This window comes from Cyprinus carpio, chromosome B6 (assembly GCF_018340385.1).
Source record: "Cyprinus carpio isolate SPL01 chromosome B6, ASM1834038v1, whole genome shotgun sequence".
Lineage (NCBI taxonomy): Eukaryota > Metazoa > Chordata > Actinopteri > Cypriniformes > Cyprinidae > Cyprinus > Cyprinus carpio.
This window is the reverse complement of record NC_056602.1, coordinates 4,653,734-4,671,657: the sequence shown is the minus strand read 5'-3', so window position 1 is coordinate 4,671,657 and position 17,924 is coordinate 4,653,734. Positions and strand designations below refer to the sequence as shown.

General features: G+C 39.1%; 1 protein-coding gene across 3 annotated transcripts in view; it reads right to left on the bottom strand.

The window, feature by feature from the left end:
• Window positions 1-17,588, bottom strand: part of LOC109065936 (protocadherin-9) — a 271,751-nt gene extending 254,163 nt beyond the window's left edge. For all 3 annotated transcript variants that reach the window (XM_042725387.1, XM_042725388.1, XM_042725389.1), the window contains exons 1-2: window positions 16,964-17,588; window positions 13,319-16,474 (exon numbers count right to left, since the gene is read on the bottom strand). In XM_042725387.1, coding sequence (XP_042581321.1) covers window positions 13,319-16,354 — 3,036 coding nt within the window. In that variant the 5' untranslated portion in view covers window positions 16,355-16,474; window positions 16,964-17,588. The remainder of the gene's footprint in view (window positions 1-13,318; window positions 16,475-16,963) is intronic.
• Window positions 17,589-17,924: the final 336 nt, after the last annotated feature.

Genomic DNA, 17,924 nt, shown 5'->3' with positions numbered 1-17,924 from the left:
ATATATATATATATATTTGAAGATTATTAGAGTATGTTTAACAATATATATTTTTTTGTTTTTCTGCTTCAAAATGTAATGTTTAATTCAACATATTACTTGCCATTTTCTTGTATAATTTTGTTTTGATATCTATTATTATAGGGTGTCTTTACCTACCATGTACTTACATTAAACATAATTAATTTTTCTTGGTATGATTTACTTATTGTGTACATGTTGTATTGCATGTCATGGTAGCACTTTTTATTTATTTATCTATTTATTTATTTTACAGTCATGTTCCGCATGCACATGCTATGCACTTATTATAGTAATTGCAATAACTGTGTAATAACGAGGTACTAACCCTGAACCTACCCCTAACCCATGTAGTTACCTTATATTATTCAGTATATTAGGTAAGTACACTGTAAGTACAGGTAAGTGTACATACTGTAAAATAAAATGCAACCCAAATCACTTTTGCTGCTCGCAAGGTGGGATATGGTTAAGGTTATGGCCAGGTTTGGAGTGGTGAATTGATGAATTGTATCAAATGATTAATTTAAATGTAGGTACATAGTAGATAAAGACGCTTAATATAAAGTGGGCTGAGAAAAAAATATATATATGTTTCAAAGTAAATTCGTAAATCTCAAACCATTTTTCTTTTACAGTGTTTAAAAATATTTTGCAACTCAACATGACATTTTAAAAACCTAAGCTAATGCCAAATGATGTTGGAAAAGAAGGCATTATATGATGCAGTGGATAAAGTGTCCACAATTTTAATAACAATTGAAAAATAGCAGCATTTTTTTTTTTTTTTTTTTTTTTTTTTTTGCTATTCGCTTTTTCTGCAGTGTACATGTGGAAGTCATGACACCATTTGAATGCCTCGGGGATGTCACTAATGTGAGTTTATATCCCAGCTGGTTTACCTAACGCTGACACTATCATAGTAATTCGTTTTCCTCCCTCTGCTGCTTGTCAAAGCAACAGCTGGGACGATTGAGCCCCAGAGCCCCACGCAGACCAATGAACTAGTCCTGAACCAATCCTGCTCTAAATCTTTATACCTCTCCACATTATATTTATATAGCCTATATATAATGTCAGAACAGGATGTTTGGAGTGCTTACCGGACATACCGGATTCTGCTGTCCACCATAAAAGACAGCACTGATGGGATTACCCTAACCCTAGCCTTCAAAGACTTGTTTGTGTATTTATTTATCTCTCGGTATTCAACCCCAGCACAAGCTCATCAAGTCATCAGCCCGCCAACGGAGGCCACGCTCCAAAAAATGAAGGGGATTAAAAAAAGAGTTTAAGCCATGAATGTGTTTGCTCGGCACTTTGAAATACACCCGTTCAACTCAGCATGTGTTTATGCAGTGCTTAGACGCCAGTTCTCAACCAAACAACTGCTATGAAGCATCAGACCATATTCAACTATAATCTGTTTTGGTTCTTATATTATTAATGAGATTAACTCCTGTTGTGGAGTGTAAACCTATCAAATTAAAGGGGCCATAGAGAGAAAGCTTAGGCAGAAAGGTAGAAATGTCTTTATAGGTGTGTGCAGTCAACTGTCGATGTTGAATTACAACTAATCTCATTGGTAAGCACCTTCTTGACACGCTAAATATGCCTTCAAGACTATTTGTACATTTTTTAATGCAATTCACAAACTATATACATTGCCTACTGCTGTTTCAAATAATGCAGATAAGAATAAGAGAATGCACTTCTAAACAAACATTGACGGAACTGAGCATATTTTTTTATTTATATATATATATATATATATATATATATATATATATATATATATATATATATATATATATATATATATATTTTAAGGTGATCTATTATGCCCCTTTTTACAAGATGTATCTGATGTCCCCACAGTGTGTATGTGAAGTTTTAGCTCAAAATACCCTACAGATAATTTTTATAGCTTGTTGAAATTGCCATTTTTAGGGTATGAGCCAAAACGCGCTGTTTTTGTGTTTGTCCCTTTATATGCAAATGAGCTAGTGCTCCCGCCCCCCTTTTCAGAAATGTGCAGAGTTTCTAAAGCTTAAGTACCGGCATGCCATCAATAACAAAACACTCTCTCACGCACTGAAAATGTCCGAAACTGGTAGTAGCTGTGTTCAGCCATATATGTTCGAACTGGTGTCGTGCCGAATTCTGCACCCTACCAGATTATTTATGAATTACACAGACATGGAGCAAGGCACAATAAAAATAACAACATAGCTGGTCTCATGGTGTCATCGCATGCTATCACAAACTTTATAAATCCCACATATGATTATTAGCTTGACAAATTCAAGCAGTCAATTTCATATTGCTTTCATATGAAAATTTGGACTACCACATTCCTATTCACGATCATTCTAGTAGCACGTGAAGGCAGCATCAGTGAAAACAGACAGCTTTAGCAACATTAGCCTTACAGAGTGCCAAGATGCTCTTTCAGAAAGGCAGTTTGGAAAACAAACGCGTGATACTTACTTCTTCTGGAGGTGTAGCTGGATCACGAACAGTGGGCACTGCTCCACCCTTCAGGAGCAACTTTTGTGCAAAACCTGCTTTATACTGACCCTCATTCACAAAGCAGTCTGATGTAAAATGATTCACGCAGACATAAACAAATTTCTGTAGAGGGAGCATTTTCTTTTTGAATACAAAATGAATCAACCTCGTCTTCAGCAGCTCCAATTTCAGGAGTAAATGGACAGAGCTATGTGGATTCATACATCCAGCTACAGAGAACCTATAAAAATGCTTGGGAGACATTCTCGTCAGTGCAGCAATGTTGGACTGTGTACAACTCGCTGTGAACTCGCTCAGGGTGGTTCTATGTTAAAACGGCAGTGTCTGTCAACATTTGTGGGCAGGGCCGGTGGCTAATGTGACATCACATTAGCACCAATGCTGAAAACAGGTTTTGGGAGACACTGGTCACTATTTATGGGGATTAAAAAAAAAAAAAAAAAAAAAAAGGAGTGGGTGGATTTTTATCATTATAGGGTGGTTGTGTACACACACACTGCCAACACACATTTATGTCCAAACACACATTTATGTATGCATTTTGCATAATAGGTCCTCTTTAAGTTATACAATTCACAAATTATATACTGTAGTTTACTGCTGTCTCTGTTTTATACCTGTACATTCTAGGCTGATTGCTTTTATTATACCAGAGTGTCAAATGTAAGCAGAATTCATCATGTGAATCTTTAACTACACATTTTCATTTGAACAACCAGTCAGTAATTACACTGGTTTAAGCCTCTATATGTTTTTGATTCCCTAAAAAGTACTGACTCAGTAGAGTCTTTCATTCAGGAATCAGGCCAACCTAATTGTGCTGTATATTTCTCAGATCACTTAATTAGATTCATTTTTTTAGGAATCAGACTTCACTGTTTGCACTGTATGTTTGCTGATTCACTAAAAAGAACCGGGACATAATTGGTCTGATTTAGCTGTTTGTGCTGTATGTTTTTAACTCACTAAAAGAACCGACTCATTTGAATCATTCATTTGAGAAACAGACTTCACTGTTTCCACTGTACCTTTTTAAATAATAATAATAATAAAAAAATGAACCAACTCTTTAGAATCATTATTTTGCAATCATCATTCTTCTCCAATTTTTTTTTTTTATATATATATATATTTTTTTTTAAGAATCCGTTATTGGTACCCAAACCTTTTAGTCCATGTCTTTTAGCTTCGAGGTCATCATGATGAAGCTGAACTTCAATGGACCTGATCTACTTTGGACATCAAGCACAGTTTATATATATATATATATATATATAAAATGTCCTAAAAAAAAATCAAGCATTTAAATGTAATAATGTCATTATGAGCTGGATAAACCCAACAATATGCAAAAGGATTGCAATAGCTATACAGACAATAGCTGTCTGAGTATAATAATAATAAAAAAAAATATATATATATATATATATATATATATATATATATATATATATATATATATATATATATATATTTGTTTCTTAGTGTTTCTTACTTTAAGCAATATTTCACCACACAAAATACATTATGGTAGGTGAAAACAATTTATCCGTAAGGCGTAGCAAATGAACCCATATTTAATGTAGTCTGGGTCTTATTTTATTGCATCTTGTATAGTTTTTTTCTCTCTCTCTCTCTCTCTCTCTCTCTCTCTCTCTTAAAATATTACAAAATAAAAATGACAAAATGTACAATATTACTATTGCAAAAAATTTGACCAAAATACTGTTGAGAGACATGGACATGTTTGTCCAATAAAAATCTGTCAAGTACTACAATGTCCCCCATAATACCACCTGCAAGCAACTAGCAATAAAATGGCAAGTAGCAAATCATGGTTCACGAAGCCATTTTAGTAGGAAATGTGTCAATATAGAAAATTGAGTTCATTTATTCTGATATAAAGGTCCAAGATCATGGGTTCAGTTCCCAGGGAATGTATGAACAAATGTGTAGCTTGAATGTGAGCACTGTAAAAGTTTTTCTCAATTGCAGGAATGTATGTCTACAAATCAAAGCAAGAGCCCAATCTCGTTCCATTTTACTCTATTAATACTTTTTTTCTCTCTCTCTTGTTGTCATTAACTTTTCAAACTAATTTTTGTCAGTATCTTATATCCTTGAAATTTCAAACCTTGTAAAAAGCTTCGGGGTATCTTCTGTCCTTTCATATCTCACAGACACATTTTAAACAGTTCACAATCCTGCTGTTATAAAGCTAGAGGCAACATATTTGCAATATGGGTCTTTCTATGCTATACCAGCTTTCAAAATGATACATCACTTCAGATCTTTATATCCTTAAATTTGCAGTTCAGTAGAGCTTATGTTTAAATGCCCTTACTCATTTGTAATTGAAAAGCTATGCAAAATGCTCATGTATTACTAGGACTAAAATCCCTTTATCAGATTAATTCAGTTGTGTTTGTCACTGTTTTGCATTAATTTTTCAACTTTCAATCAAGTGCAACAAAACTTGCATGAAGCTTCACACTAATAAATATGCATACTCAGTGTTTCCTTAGACGTAGTCCTACTTTGAGCTACAGTATGTCAACAAGTTTTAAGCAAGCTGTGCTTTATATGTTAACTTCAATCACAGTGCAGATGTGATTTTAACAGTGTGCATGCTTAGTATGATGCACACTATCTAAATGCATAATAAACCTTAGATCTGCATGATGAAAACATTACATTGACTGAATAATGACATCCACTTTTATCTGCAGTAAATCCTGATTAGAGCTCAAAGTGCAAAGTTTCACAGTGTCAAAAGCAGTGGACTAAAAGCCAGAAAGAGGGAAAAATCACTTTTCAACATTTATTATGAAATTAAAAAGATAAAATATCACTGTTCAAACAATGCTCAGCAGAAAACAAAAACAAAATCATGATATTAATAGTCATCCAGGATTACTTGAGCTGCATACAGATTGCAGTGGGGAAGTACATTATAACAAGCGAAAGAAAAAATATGCAGAAACAAAATCATAACAGTCCATTATAAAAATAATCACAGCACATTAAGCAAGATTACCAGGAGGTCAATTTACATAAAACATATTTTATGTACATTATAAATTACGGCGGGTGCAGTGGAGGGGTGGAACAGGAGAAGTTCACTACAGATTATGGTAATCAAAGATATTAATCTGAAGAAAGGGGAGGTGCTGTAATCTGACAGGATGACTCCTTCAACCTTTGGAAAGCCCCCACAGGGCTCGTTGTGTTATAATGATGTCACTGTGTCAGAGAAACAGCACTTAGGGATGGTCAAAGTACCCTCTCAAAAATAAAGGTTCTTCAGTGGTTCTTCCCCCTTCCGGGGTTCTTGAGTTGGTTGTATTGCTCTTTGGAGATTAGAAACATTCTTGATGTTACCTTACAGGTTCTTCAGATCAAAGTAACTGTTTCTGGGTTGTTTAAAGCAGCACTACATTGATGGTTTTCTTTGAGGAACTGATAAGATCAGTTCTATGGCATCGGGATCTCAAACCCTTTGTGGTTCAAACCGGAACCTTTATTGTTAAGAGTGCACAGTGGTGCTCATGTGGGGCTTCTGTCTTCTGTCCCAAAAATGTTGAGATGAACTGGTGCACATTAGATGAACCCCTACTGTACCTCAGGTGAGCATTTGTGTACAAAAATGAAATAGTGTCCAGAACATCACAAACTAGTCAAGAAACATTTTCTTCCACCGTATCTACTTTAGCCATTTCATATTGTGTGAGTCATTACCCAAATGCATTTAAAATTGCAGCATGTAGGTACTGTAAGATGAAATAAACAGAGACTTCTGGTGTTATCATGATAGGGTTTAATAATTTGTTTATATTCTTCATTATATATAATTAGGAATCATGCAATGGCATTAATCAGTCAATGTTTATATGTGTATGATAATGAAGGATAAAAATATGGAACTAAAAAAAAAAAAAAAAATCAGAAGGAGTGAAAGGCAGAGTGTTCTCATATAGTCTGTCAGAGATCACAAAGTGGACCCGGGAGCCATCTTTTATCAATCAGTTTGCTTTATGAAATGAAATTATGATGAATGGTGCTGACTTTTGCTTGTGACTTCAGCAAATGAACTGCCAGAGAGCAGGCAGAGGAAACAACACAGCTACACACATTTGAACATTCATCTTTTGAATACTTTATCTTTTTCTCTCCTTTTGACTTCAAAAACAAAACAAAAACATCTAGACCAAAACTTACTTGGTATAAGTTCATGGTCCTGAAACCTATTTGGACACTCAATCCTTGCTTAAAATGTCTAAAATGTCAAACCAAGTGGCATTTGTTTTAGATTTTGTGGAGTATGTAGACACTTTCTGGTTGTGAAACATTAGTGTTACAATTCGTGTTTTACCTGTGGTCGCACTGTGTGAAACCGAGGGGAAATTCTTCATACATCAAGTTTAAAGGTCTTTGCAAACATGGGTAAGAAAAATTTCTAGCATTACTTATATCATTGCAGGTGCTAATTTAACGTTTTGTAAAATGAAATTCATGTCGTTTTAAGTATGGAATGAATGTCCAAATAATTTTTGAAGCCACTGAAGTTCATTTAAATCACATTTACTCCACAGTTGTGAGAGTAATTGTGTGATGACCATGAAAATTATGAAAAAAAAGTCAACAACAAATCTGAAAATCTTAAAAATCCTGGTAATTTGCCAATGGTCTGTGCTAGTTTGGTTTATGAATAAATAAAAACTCTAGCATAAGAGAAGCTTTTCTTTATTCTGTACATACAGGAGAGGGAGGTCTTGCTTGAAGTTCTACCAGAAGCACCTTCTGAACATCTGTGTGAATGTACAGTATAAAAGTCTTGAGCTAACTAAAATGGTCTGCTAGCACCCAAGTGGGGTGCCTTCAACCCTACCTCAAACTTAGTTTGTTCTCTATATTTAGGAGTTTTACAGGCTTTGCATCAGGCATCCTGAGGCAATGTTCCACTCTTACACAGCCTCACCTGTCTTCCATCAGTACCCTATCAAGAGCTGTTTGACAGTTTGGCCCCAAAAAGGGCTATAACTGCAAAGTACTTTATACAGAGTGAGTTCAACTTGAACTTCAGAAGCTGAGCCTCACAGGGGCAAAACAGGGAAGTTTTCACCTTGGCGTTGGGTCCAGAACGTGCACAATCAACGGTCTGTTTGAAAGATAAGCCTGCTTGCTCCCACCCGGGATTTTAAAAACTGCACTTGAGGTAGACTGGATTACTTAAGAGAAATGGACAGCAGTGTAAATTTCAGAATTGTAAGCCACAGTCATTTGGGCTGAAACGGCGGGACTGACCCTTGAATTGAAAGAGTCTTGAATGGATTTGGAGAATTAGGAACCCTCCCAAAGACAAGAATCTCTGGTTTCCAATGTGTACATTTGGGACAAACCCGACCTTGGAGTTCAGCTGAATGTTAGATTACTCCATGGTGCCAGTGTACTGTGTAAAAACGGTGCATTGAAGATGGAAAAAATAGAATCTTTTTCATCCACAGCTGGTTTTAAAAGGGAAACTTCACCCCAAAATAAACATTCTGTCATCATTTACTGTCCTTAACCTGCATGATTTTCTTTCTTCTATTGTTCATGAAATGAAAGTCACTTGGGTCCAAAAGAACTCTGGATCCCACTGACTTTCATTGTGTGGACTAAAAAACACTGAAGCATTTTTCAAAGTATCTTCTGTTGCACACAGAAAGGTATACAGGTTTGGAGCGACACAAGGTTGAGTAAATGATGACAAAATGTTTATTTAATAACAGAACACTGCACCAATCCAATGCAATTTACATAATATTTAATCTAGGCTCCCGTAAAGCAGTCAAAGAGGAGCCCAACAACGCGTAATAATGAATTGCAGAGGCTCTTTATGCAAGACAATGAGAGGCAGCGAGCAGCCGCAAGTGTTGTACCCCGACTAAATCTCTTTCCCTGGCCCAACGGAGCCCCTCCATCAGCTCAACGTGCCAGATATCGCAACAGACATCCCCCTCAGGTGCAATAATGTCACAGTCCATTAATCTTCTCAAACTTCAGGCCCTGATCCTGGGAGCCCCGTCCATGCTAATCCCTTATTAATGTGGCAAATGAACCTGTGGAGAAAGAACTACTCCCTCCCGGCCCTTCACCATCACAATGCGGAGTCTATTACCACCTTCCCCCATACCGTCTCGAGTCTCTACTGTTTGCATTAGGATGTCCATTCACTGAAGCATAAAGCCACTCGAGAGAGGCTTGAACACACACACACACACATCTCTTCATTCCACATATTATTCGCTCAGTGCCCTCGCCAGTAACCTTTGTCTAGCTTGCATATGGCAGAGCACAAGCCTGATGCATGTGTAATCTCTTAAGATTCAATGTTGCAATTCAAGTCAGCAACCAGGCACTTTTGTTTCATTTTGGTTTTTTTCTTAGCTAGTTGAGACTCTCAGGAAAGGCGAAGCGTACAGATTCCTTCTATTATGTGACAGTGGGAAAGACCTGACTGCGCTCTGCTTTGCCAGATTAGAGGACAGCTCGGCAACAGAGGAAACAGTGCATGAGAGACAATCATCTGGTCTCTAAAAACAGTCCAGCGGAATCTCTCAGGGTCTGATTGCTTCCTAATCCAAACGGAATAACCGCATCACTTCAGAATAACTGCAAGTCATTATTGCTAGCACTCACTGGTAGAGCTGTTAGGCTCCTCTCAGGGCTCGGATACATATGAATGAAGCTCTCTATAAGAATCTATATTTATGGACAAAGATCTGATAAGAAATCTGAATCTGATAGACATGATGTAAGTGAAATTCTTGATGTGAAATTTGAGCAGGTATGAGTATAAGCAGAGACTTTCCAGCATGAAGCGCAAACTCTCTTATAAATGCTTGCACGAGTTCAGTTTGCTATGAGCAGTCACTTCCCTGTTTAATTTCTCCAACTGAGTTTATTAATCAGGCTTGTTGAGGAGTTTTCCCGCAGAGCGGAGTCTTGCACACTATGCATGCACGCTTAATCAATAACCTAAATGTTTCATACACTTTGTAATAGACTTTTTAATGCGCCTCCATCCTGAGAAGCTATTGAACCATGATGTGTGCGTGTGTGTTTGCCCCATGCAATAAAAAAACTACAAATGAGAAATAAATGGCCTACTCTGATTATTTTGCAATAAAGGCTGTTCATCAACAAGTTCTTTGGAAGGTGAGTGATTTGTATCTCTTGTATATTGAATTTCACTTTCAAAAGCATAGTAAAGTGACAGAGAAATGGGCAAGGAATGATACACATTGATTCCTGGATGCAAGGTGGAAATTTTCCTACAATATATTTTATTATCAGTAGCAGTGTCGAAACGATTGGAAAGTCGAGAGGACATATTATTGCACTTATAAATCATGTTGGCTCATGACTAGTAATTATATGACTTGATAAGTTTCTATGGTTTAAAGAGTAGAGCATGGCACTAGCAAGGTCATGAGTTTAATTTCAAGGGAATGCATGAACTGAAGAATTGTAAGCGTAGAATGCAATGTAAGCTTGCTTTGGATAAATGCATTAACACCCAATGAATCACTCATGCAACCAATGCTTTTGCTTAGTCTTAAAGGGCCAGTTCTCCCCAAAATGAAACTTCTGTCATCATATACTCACCCCCATGTCATTCCAAACCTGTATGACTTCCTTTCTTCTGTGGGGCATAAAAGAAGACGTTTTGAAAAATGTTGGGAAGCAAAAAAAGACACTGGACACTATTGACTTTTCTCCTTTTGTGTTCCACAGAAGAATAAATGCATAAGGAATGACATGAGGGTGAGTAAATGATGACAGCATTTCATTTTGGGGTGAACTATCCCTTTAAAGCTGTAGTTTTACACAGCCACCTACATTTTTTTCATTGCACTGCGGCCACGCAGACTGAAAATGGTAATGTTTGCTTCACCCTTGACTATCAGGCAAGTTTGCATGTGCTCATTGTTGTTTGCACTGCTTCAGTTCAGTTGGTGAACAGAAAGGCCAAGTGTTAATTGCCCTATGGCTGTCAGCAGAGGTTTTGGGTGCTATAATAAGCTTTCCACTGATGTGCCTCTAGCTGTGCTAACTAGCTCTGCATGGAGGCTGCCCCAGTATCTATGAGCTTTAGAGAGGAAACACACAGTCAATGGCCTTTAAAGGATCGAGACAGAGACACAAAGGGCAACCCCTGTTTAAACACAGACCCCTCTGGACTGAGCGAACAGCACATTTCACAGTGTGGTACAATCCATCTACAGCGTTGACAGGCATCTGTCTCTGCACTTACAGTGGCAGCTATTGTTTTGGGTCACTGAGTCATTCGTTAAGGCATGTACAGCATGACAGCATGGTTCCCAATAGGACAGTAGCTGCAGAGGCCGCTCTCTTGGCCTGGATTGCAGTTCATTATGTAATCTGTCGTTCTACATTGGTGTACTCCTTTCTTTCTCCCTACAATGCAATCCTTAGACAGGAAGAAGGAAAGAGAATGCAATGAATTGCTTTGCATATGCAAAATCTCATTGAAAAACCTTTTGAAATGCTTCATCACAATCATTTGACATTCTCATTTGGAAGGGGAATGGGATGAGTTGCAGTGTAACCTATCAATGGGTCATATCCTATGTGGCCTGCATGTCCGCGATCTGGACAGCCCACACAAGAGCAAGCCAACCCAGACGCCCCCATCTTCCAGACTCTCTTCCGCCCGGAAACCAATATAAGACGAGCTTTTGTTTGTACAGCTTTCACGCTTAAGGAAATGATAAACGATCTTCCACACACTCAATCTGGAAATATGCAGAGTTGTGTGTGTTTACTTACTGTAGCTACACTTTGTGGACAAAATTATCCCCTGAAGTTAACTAAATCTGACAAAACTTTTCATTGGGGACATCCAGGGATGTTCTTAATTGGAAAAGCAATTCATGCAAAGAAAACAATAATTATTATTATTTTAAAAATGCAAATGTTTTCTTCTAGGGAGACAGGCTTAGTCTGCAGTAATTACAGTATAATTGAAGCATATAGTTGGACCTCAGTTAGAGACAGTATCCAAATATAGTTTAAATACCTATGTTTAAATAAAGTATCTAAACATTTATGTTTGTGAGTGTGTTGGTCTACTTTGCTATACTTTGGACATAAACTTGTCCCCAGAAGTAAAAAAAAAAAAAAAAAAAAACTAAAGCAAACTAAAAAATAATTCATAACTCATAAATAAGGTTAAAATATTTATATTTCAATTTTAAATAAACACAACTAAATAAAAGCATAAAATTATATCTTCAGTAAGGAAAAAAAAAGCTTCCATGAATACTAAACAAAAAAAAAAAAACAGTTCATAAAGTTTTTTATTATTATTATACAAATATTAAATTGTCTCCAGATGATAGTCTGTAGTAATAATTAGTATAATAATTACAACAGAGTTAAAACAGAAGTCCTTATTTAGATAGCTAAGTAAACAAGTGTTTATGCATTTGTTCTCCAACGGTTAGACCTTATCTTATACATCTCTAACAGCCATTACCAATATGTTGTGTATTCAGTCCATCATTAGACATGAGCTGTTTACTGAGAGAGATGCTCCCATAGACACAAACGCACACGCACACAAACACACACACACACACAGAGACAAAAGGGCAAGGGAAAGGCAAGGAGACAGAGAGAGACAAAAAGTGAGCCAGATATAGCGAGAGATAGTGAATGAGAGAGAGCGACAGAGAGAGAACGAGTAACTGCCCCCCACTTCTTCCCCATGCATTACAGACACACACAGCATGTTGGCCCATAGCCAGAATATGGCATACAGAACAACAGTGCCACCTAAAGGTAATATTCCCCTCCCTCCCTCCCTCAACTCTCTCTCATCATCTGGGTTTCATACTACGAGATGCTGTGCTTGGCAACTCGCTTCTGTGATTTCGCTTCATACAGTAGAATTGTCTTTGAGAAATATGCACAGCTACCGAAAGGGAATGCTGTTCTATACTAAATATCTGAGACAGTTTATTGGCTTAGTATTTGGATACCATTGGATTTAATGAACCAGTAGATAATGTTTAATGTTGTGTGCGCACATTTTCTCTATTAGTAGATTAACTGCAGTCCAAGATTAATTAAGAAATTGGTATCATAGAGAATGCTAATTAACAAATGCAGAAAAATAAGAACAAGACTGAATTTGAGTGGTTACTTATACAAGTGATGGTTTGTTTGATAATGCCTAGAGTCAAATTCATTTCTTCCACAAAAGAGTTTGGATGTCGAAATGAGAAAATGGTGATCGAAGTAGACAGGCAAGAAAAAAATGTTTCTTTCACAAACTCTCAGAACATTGCATCTTTGAACCATGACAGAGCAGTGAAATTAAACTGAATCTAGCCTTGTAGGACTCATAAGAGAAGTTGGATTCTTTTCAAATCTCACCCTTTAAACCAACTGCTTATCCAGCACTTGTTTCAAGTAGAGGTTTATAAATAAAAACAAAATAAAAAACACAGAAATGCATGTGGTAAGATGATGACAATAGTAATTTGCCTGGGTCTGCTAGTTTCATATAAAACACATACAATATTTACGACTTTTTTGGTCATTATAGGAGAACATCTACGGGGGGCTTTTTGAATTCTACATTCTAGAGCATCACAGATGTATCAATCAGAGCAATTTAGCTACCACAGGCACTTCAGTACTGAGCAGGGCAGTTATAAGCAGTACTTATAGACCAGTAAAAGTGTTCTTTTACCTGTCTGGTGTGCAAAGGTGCCCCCTTTGACTTGAATCCTCCTTGTGAACTGCATTCTGAGGCACTGAAGTGATCGGAGCTGGTGGAGGAACGTTTGGAAAGCGTGTCACAGCCCCCAACAAAGGTATTGTCCAGTGGCAGCTCCTGTATCACATGATGCTTTTTCACAGACACCGGAGTGTCAGCTTTGAGGTGGAAGGCCGACTGGGGTGAAGCAGACTTGTAGTGCCGGGCCAAGTCTGGGCTGCTGGGTTTGAAGGTGGTAGTAGGGGTGGCATTCCAATCAAAGCGTCCAATCCCAGGCTCCTCGAGCTCAGCTGGGAGACTGATGGTTCCGTTTATGGGTTCGTGAGCAGAGTCGTCAGGTTTGTTCTCCTCGATGGTGACAAAGTTTAAGAGGGAGCTCTTTGGTGACTTCCTCTTTTTGCGCTTCTTCTTCTTGTTTTGCTTGTTCTCCTGGTTGGGGGACATCCACTCGGCACCCTGCTTCTTTCTCTGGGCCGCCTTGAACTGTGAGGCATGTCGGCAGCGCACCAGAACTGTTATGAAGATGACCACGATCACTACCATAGCGCCTGTCACGATGGCAATGATGGTTTTGAGATTGTCAACATTCTGATAAGTCTCACTGGTCTCACCGATGTTTCTATCCAGTGGCGTTTCCATTGTCCGACGGATGAGGTCATGTATGTATGAGGAATTTCCAACCGTGTCGTTTATGTACAGGAAAACAAGGACAAGAGTCTGCAGGGACTTTGGATAGCCGAAGTCACTGATGTTGACCACTAGCCTATGGAGGCCAATGTCTGTAACTGTGGGTTTCTCCTCTAACGTGATGTTTCCTGTTACAGGGTCAATTCTGAAAAGACCTCTTCCGTTACCACTCACAATAGTATACTTGAGTTCTGCATTCATACCTGTATCACCATCTACCGCAAACACCTCGGCCACAACCGATCCTGGAATTGCAGACAGTGGCACTAGCTTGAAAGAAGTGTTTGATGGCGGGTAGATGACGATGGGGGGGTTATCGTTGACATCAATGACATTGATGGTCACCTTGGCAGCTGACGAACATGGGGGGCTTCCGTTGTCCACAGCTCTGACGTCAAAGGTGTAGGAGCTTTGCTGCTCTCGGTCAAAGGAAACGTTGGACTTTATGACTCCAGAATCTGGGTCAAGGATGAAGTTCTCATTATCGTTAAGGATCGAGAGTCTCACCACGGCGTTCTCACCAGCATCTGCATCTGTGACTGTGATTACTCCAACAGTACTATATTTAGGCAGGTTCTCTGACACAAAGAACTGAAAGTGGTTGTGTGTAAATTTAGGACTATTGTCGTTCTCATCCAGTATGGTCACTATGACTGCAGCTTGACTCTGCAGAGCCCTGGTGCCATTGTCCCTAGCAGTGACCGTAAAGAGGAATCGCTCTTGTTCCTCCCTATCAAATACCCTGGATGCGGTTAGCACTCCTGTTTTGCGGTCAAGATCAAAGAATGATGCATTGGGTCCAAGCTGGTAGACAATCTCTGCATTCCTTCCGCTGTCCTCATCTGTGGCGCTGATGGTTGTCAGGAACATGTCACGTTGGTTGTTCTCCATCACAGCCAGCTCAATGACAGGCTGGGTGAAAATGGGTGGATTGTCATTCTCATCCTCCAGCCGTACTCTAACCAGGGCAGTCTGGTTCAGACTAGGTTTTCCAGAGTCAGAAGCAACAATCTTGAAGATGTACTCCTTGGTTCCTTCATAATCAAGCAGTGCGGATGTTTCTAACAAATACTGGTTATCATAAACTGCTTTGAGGTGAAATGGAACATCTTTTTCAATGAAGCAAATCACCTTGCCATTGACATCTGTGTCTTTGTCAGATACAGTAATGAGAGCAATCTTGGTATTTATTGGATCTTTTTCTGAAAGCATTACAGTACCATTAGTTGGACTGATGATGTATCTCAAGTCGATGTTTGGAGCGTTGTCATTCACATCTGTCACATTGATAGTGATGGTGGCTCTTGCTGGACTCGAGCTTCCATCGCTGGCTAGTACTGTGAGTTTATGAATGGCGGTCTCCTCTCTATCAAGCGGCCTTTGAACTGTTATGAGCCCAGTGGTGGAGTTAAGAGCAAAAAGTCTCCGTGTCGCTGGAGACACCTGGGTCCCAAACATGTATTTTATTTCTGCATTGGCTCCCACGTCTGCATCAGTGGCTTGCAGCTGAACTACAGATGTGCCGACGGGAGAATTTTCCGGGATGTGGACCTCAATTTGGCCTTCTTTGAAGACGGGCCGGTTATCATTAACATCAGTGACGGTCACCTGTAGAATGGCAGTGCTGGATTTTTGTGGGTTCCCCCCATCCTCCACTTTGACTTTCATCACATAAGTATCTTTCTGTTCTCTATCTAAATTCTGCTGAACGATAAGCTGAGGCCATTTCTCACCCTCTGGTGTCTCCACAATATCCAAACCGAAGGCACTCTGCCCGTTCAACAGCTCGTATTTGTGTACGCTGTTGGGTCCGGTATCTGGATCGGTGGCAGAGGGAATGGCAAAGCGGCTGTTGATGAGTGTGTTTTCCGGAATTGAAATGTTGATCACAGGCGAGGGAAACATGGGGGCATTATCATTGGTGTCTTTGACAATGATTTTAATTTTGATTAATCTGAAGAAGTCATTGGGCAAAATGACCACCTCGATTTCAAAAGAGCACTCGCTGTCTTCAAAAGAGGGGCCGGGACAGAGTTTCTCCCTATCAATACGGTTGGAGGTGGTAAAGATTTCCCCTGTGTTGCTCATCACTCTAAGTAACGGGGTGTCACCTGCTTTCGACACAAGTCGGTAAACCAGATTACTGGTAGCCCCAGTTGCAGAATTCATATGGGAGATGTTCAAGTCCTTTGGTATGTTTCCAATAAGAACATTCTCCTGTAGCTCTTCTCGAATAGGGTAAATGAGCTCTTGGGCTATGGTGGGGTCTAACCAGAAACAAGCAACTAATGTTGCCAACAAGAAAAAATCTCTTAAATCCATGACAGCAGTTCACGCGTGTTCCCGCTGCTTTAATTCAAACAGTTGTCTCCATATGGTGTTGTCAGAGCCAAGGTTTCACAGAGCCTTACATTTGTAGATAAAGAGCAGCCAAACACGACCCTACAACACACAACATTATAATATTTTAGAATGAATTCCATAATACTCAACACTCAAGACAAAGAACTAACAAATGGTCCATCCAAATCAACGTAATTAAAAATCAAGCAATAAGTGTTTATAGTCTGTTTTATAGTAATGCTTAATAAAGGTGGCAATATATTCTAGTTAGAATTCTCAGATGCATTCAAACCACCACTGCAGCCTGCTTTTCACTGTAATAATTTCCCTGTGCATACACAGAGAAGCTCTAGATAAAATAATGCAGCCAGTCAAGCACTCAGCATCCTCTTTCAAGACATTTCACATGAAATAGCTCCAATATCATCTCCTTCAAAGTTACACATCATGCATTTGTGATTTAATGTCATTATTATTTAATTGTGATTTAATAGCATATGCACGAGAAGTGACAGTATTTTAAACAAGATAGTACGTTAATTCTGCATGCAAACCTGTTTGGGTGTATGCATGCATGCGTTTTCTTACCACGGTTCAATGTGAGCTCGCTCATACGGAGGTTACCAATTCGCGCACATAGTCCGTTCGACCAGTCAGAAAAATGATCTGCCTTCAGTATAATATGAGGATATCCGTATTGGTTACTGCTTTGAGGACTAGGTCAGTGAATACTTTATATTTTAGTCGTGAAAATAAAAATAAAAATCCAGTTCAAAGCACAGCTGGTTTTGGGGGGAAATGTTGATTTAACAGCAATCAATCAGACAATCTTTATGAACTTTCCCCCATAGATCAGCGTGCGGTCGGGGACGCGCGGAATGCGGTGGTCGGTGATGAATCAGGTGATCCACGCGCGCGTTAACGGTCCCGTACGGTCATTCCGCATTACCGGAGGAGCCCTTATGAATCGCACCTGTTCTGCTCAAATATCGACATAAACTATCCCATCAGAGAAAAAGAGTAAAGTTCAAATGCGATCGGATCATTCCCCTCTCAGTCCCCAGTCAGAAAGAAAATCCACGGCTTCTTTCCCGGTGTCTTGTGCGTGATTCGCCGCGCACACCTGAATGAGAAAAAGTCCAAACGGTGGGATGTGTTGGGACGCTTATCCTCGCTCTCTCCTCTTCCCCAGACTGAATTTCTCGCACTAACTCTGAGTATGCCTACAGGGGAACGCCCCTCGGCGGCTGATTGGTCTGTCTCTTCATTAACGTCGCAGTGAGGGGAGGGAAAATAATGTGATTGGTTAGAATTAACGTCACTCACGCGCGCTGCTGAGACCGAGCGAAATGCTTCAGAAAGACGCTGCGGGCTGCGAGATGAGGAGGCTCGTTGTACGGTTCCATTTCACCTCATTAACGCATAAACTCATTTCATGTATTTGTTTACAGCATTTTGGTGTCAAATAACCCAAACACAAACCGAAAATGTTTTGTCACTTGTGACCGACAGTTATTTGGAGTATTAAAGAGTGCGGCATCCAGTAAGC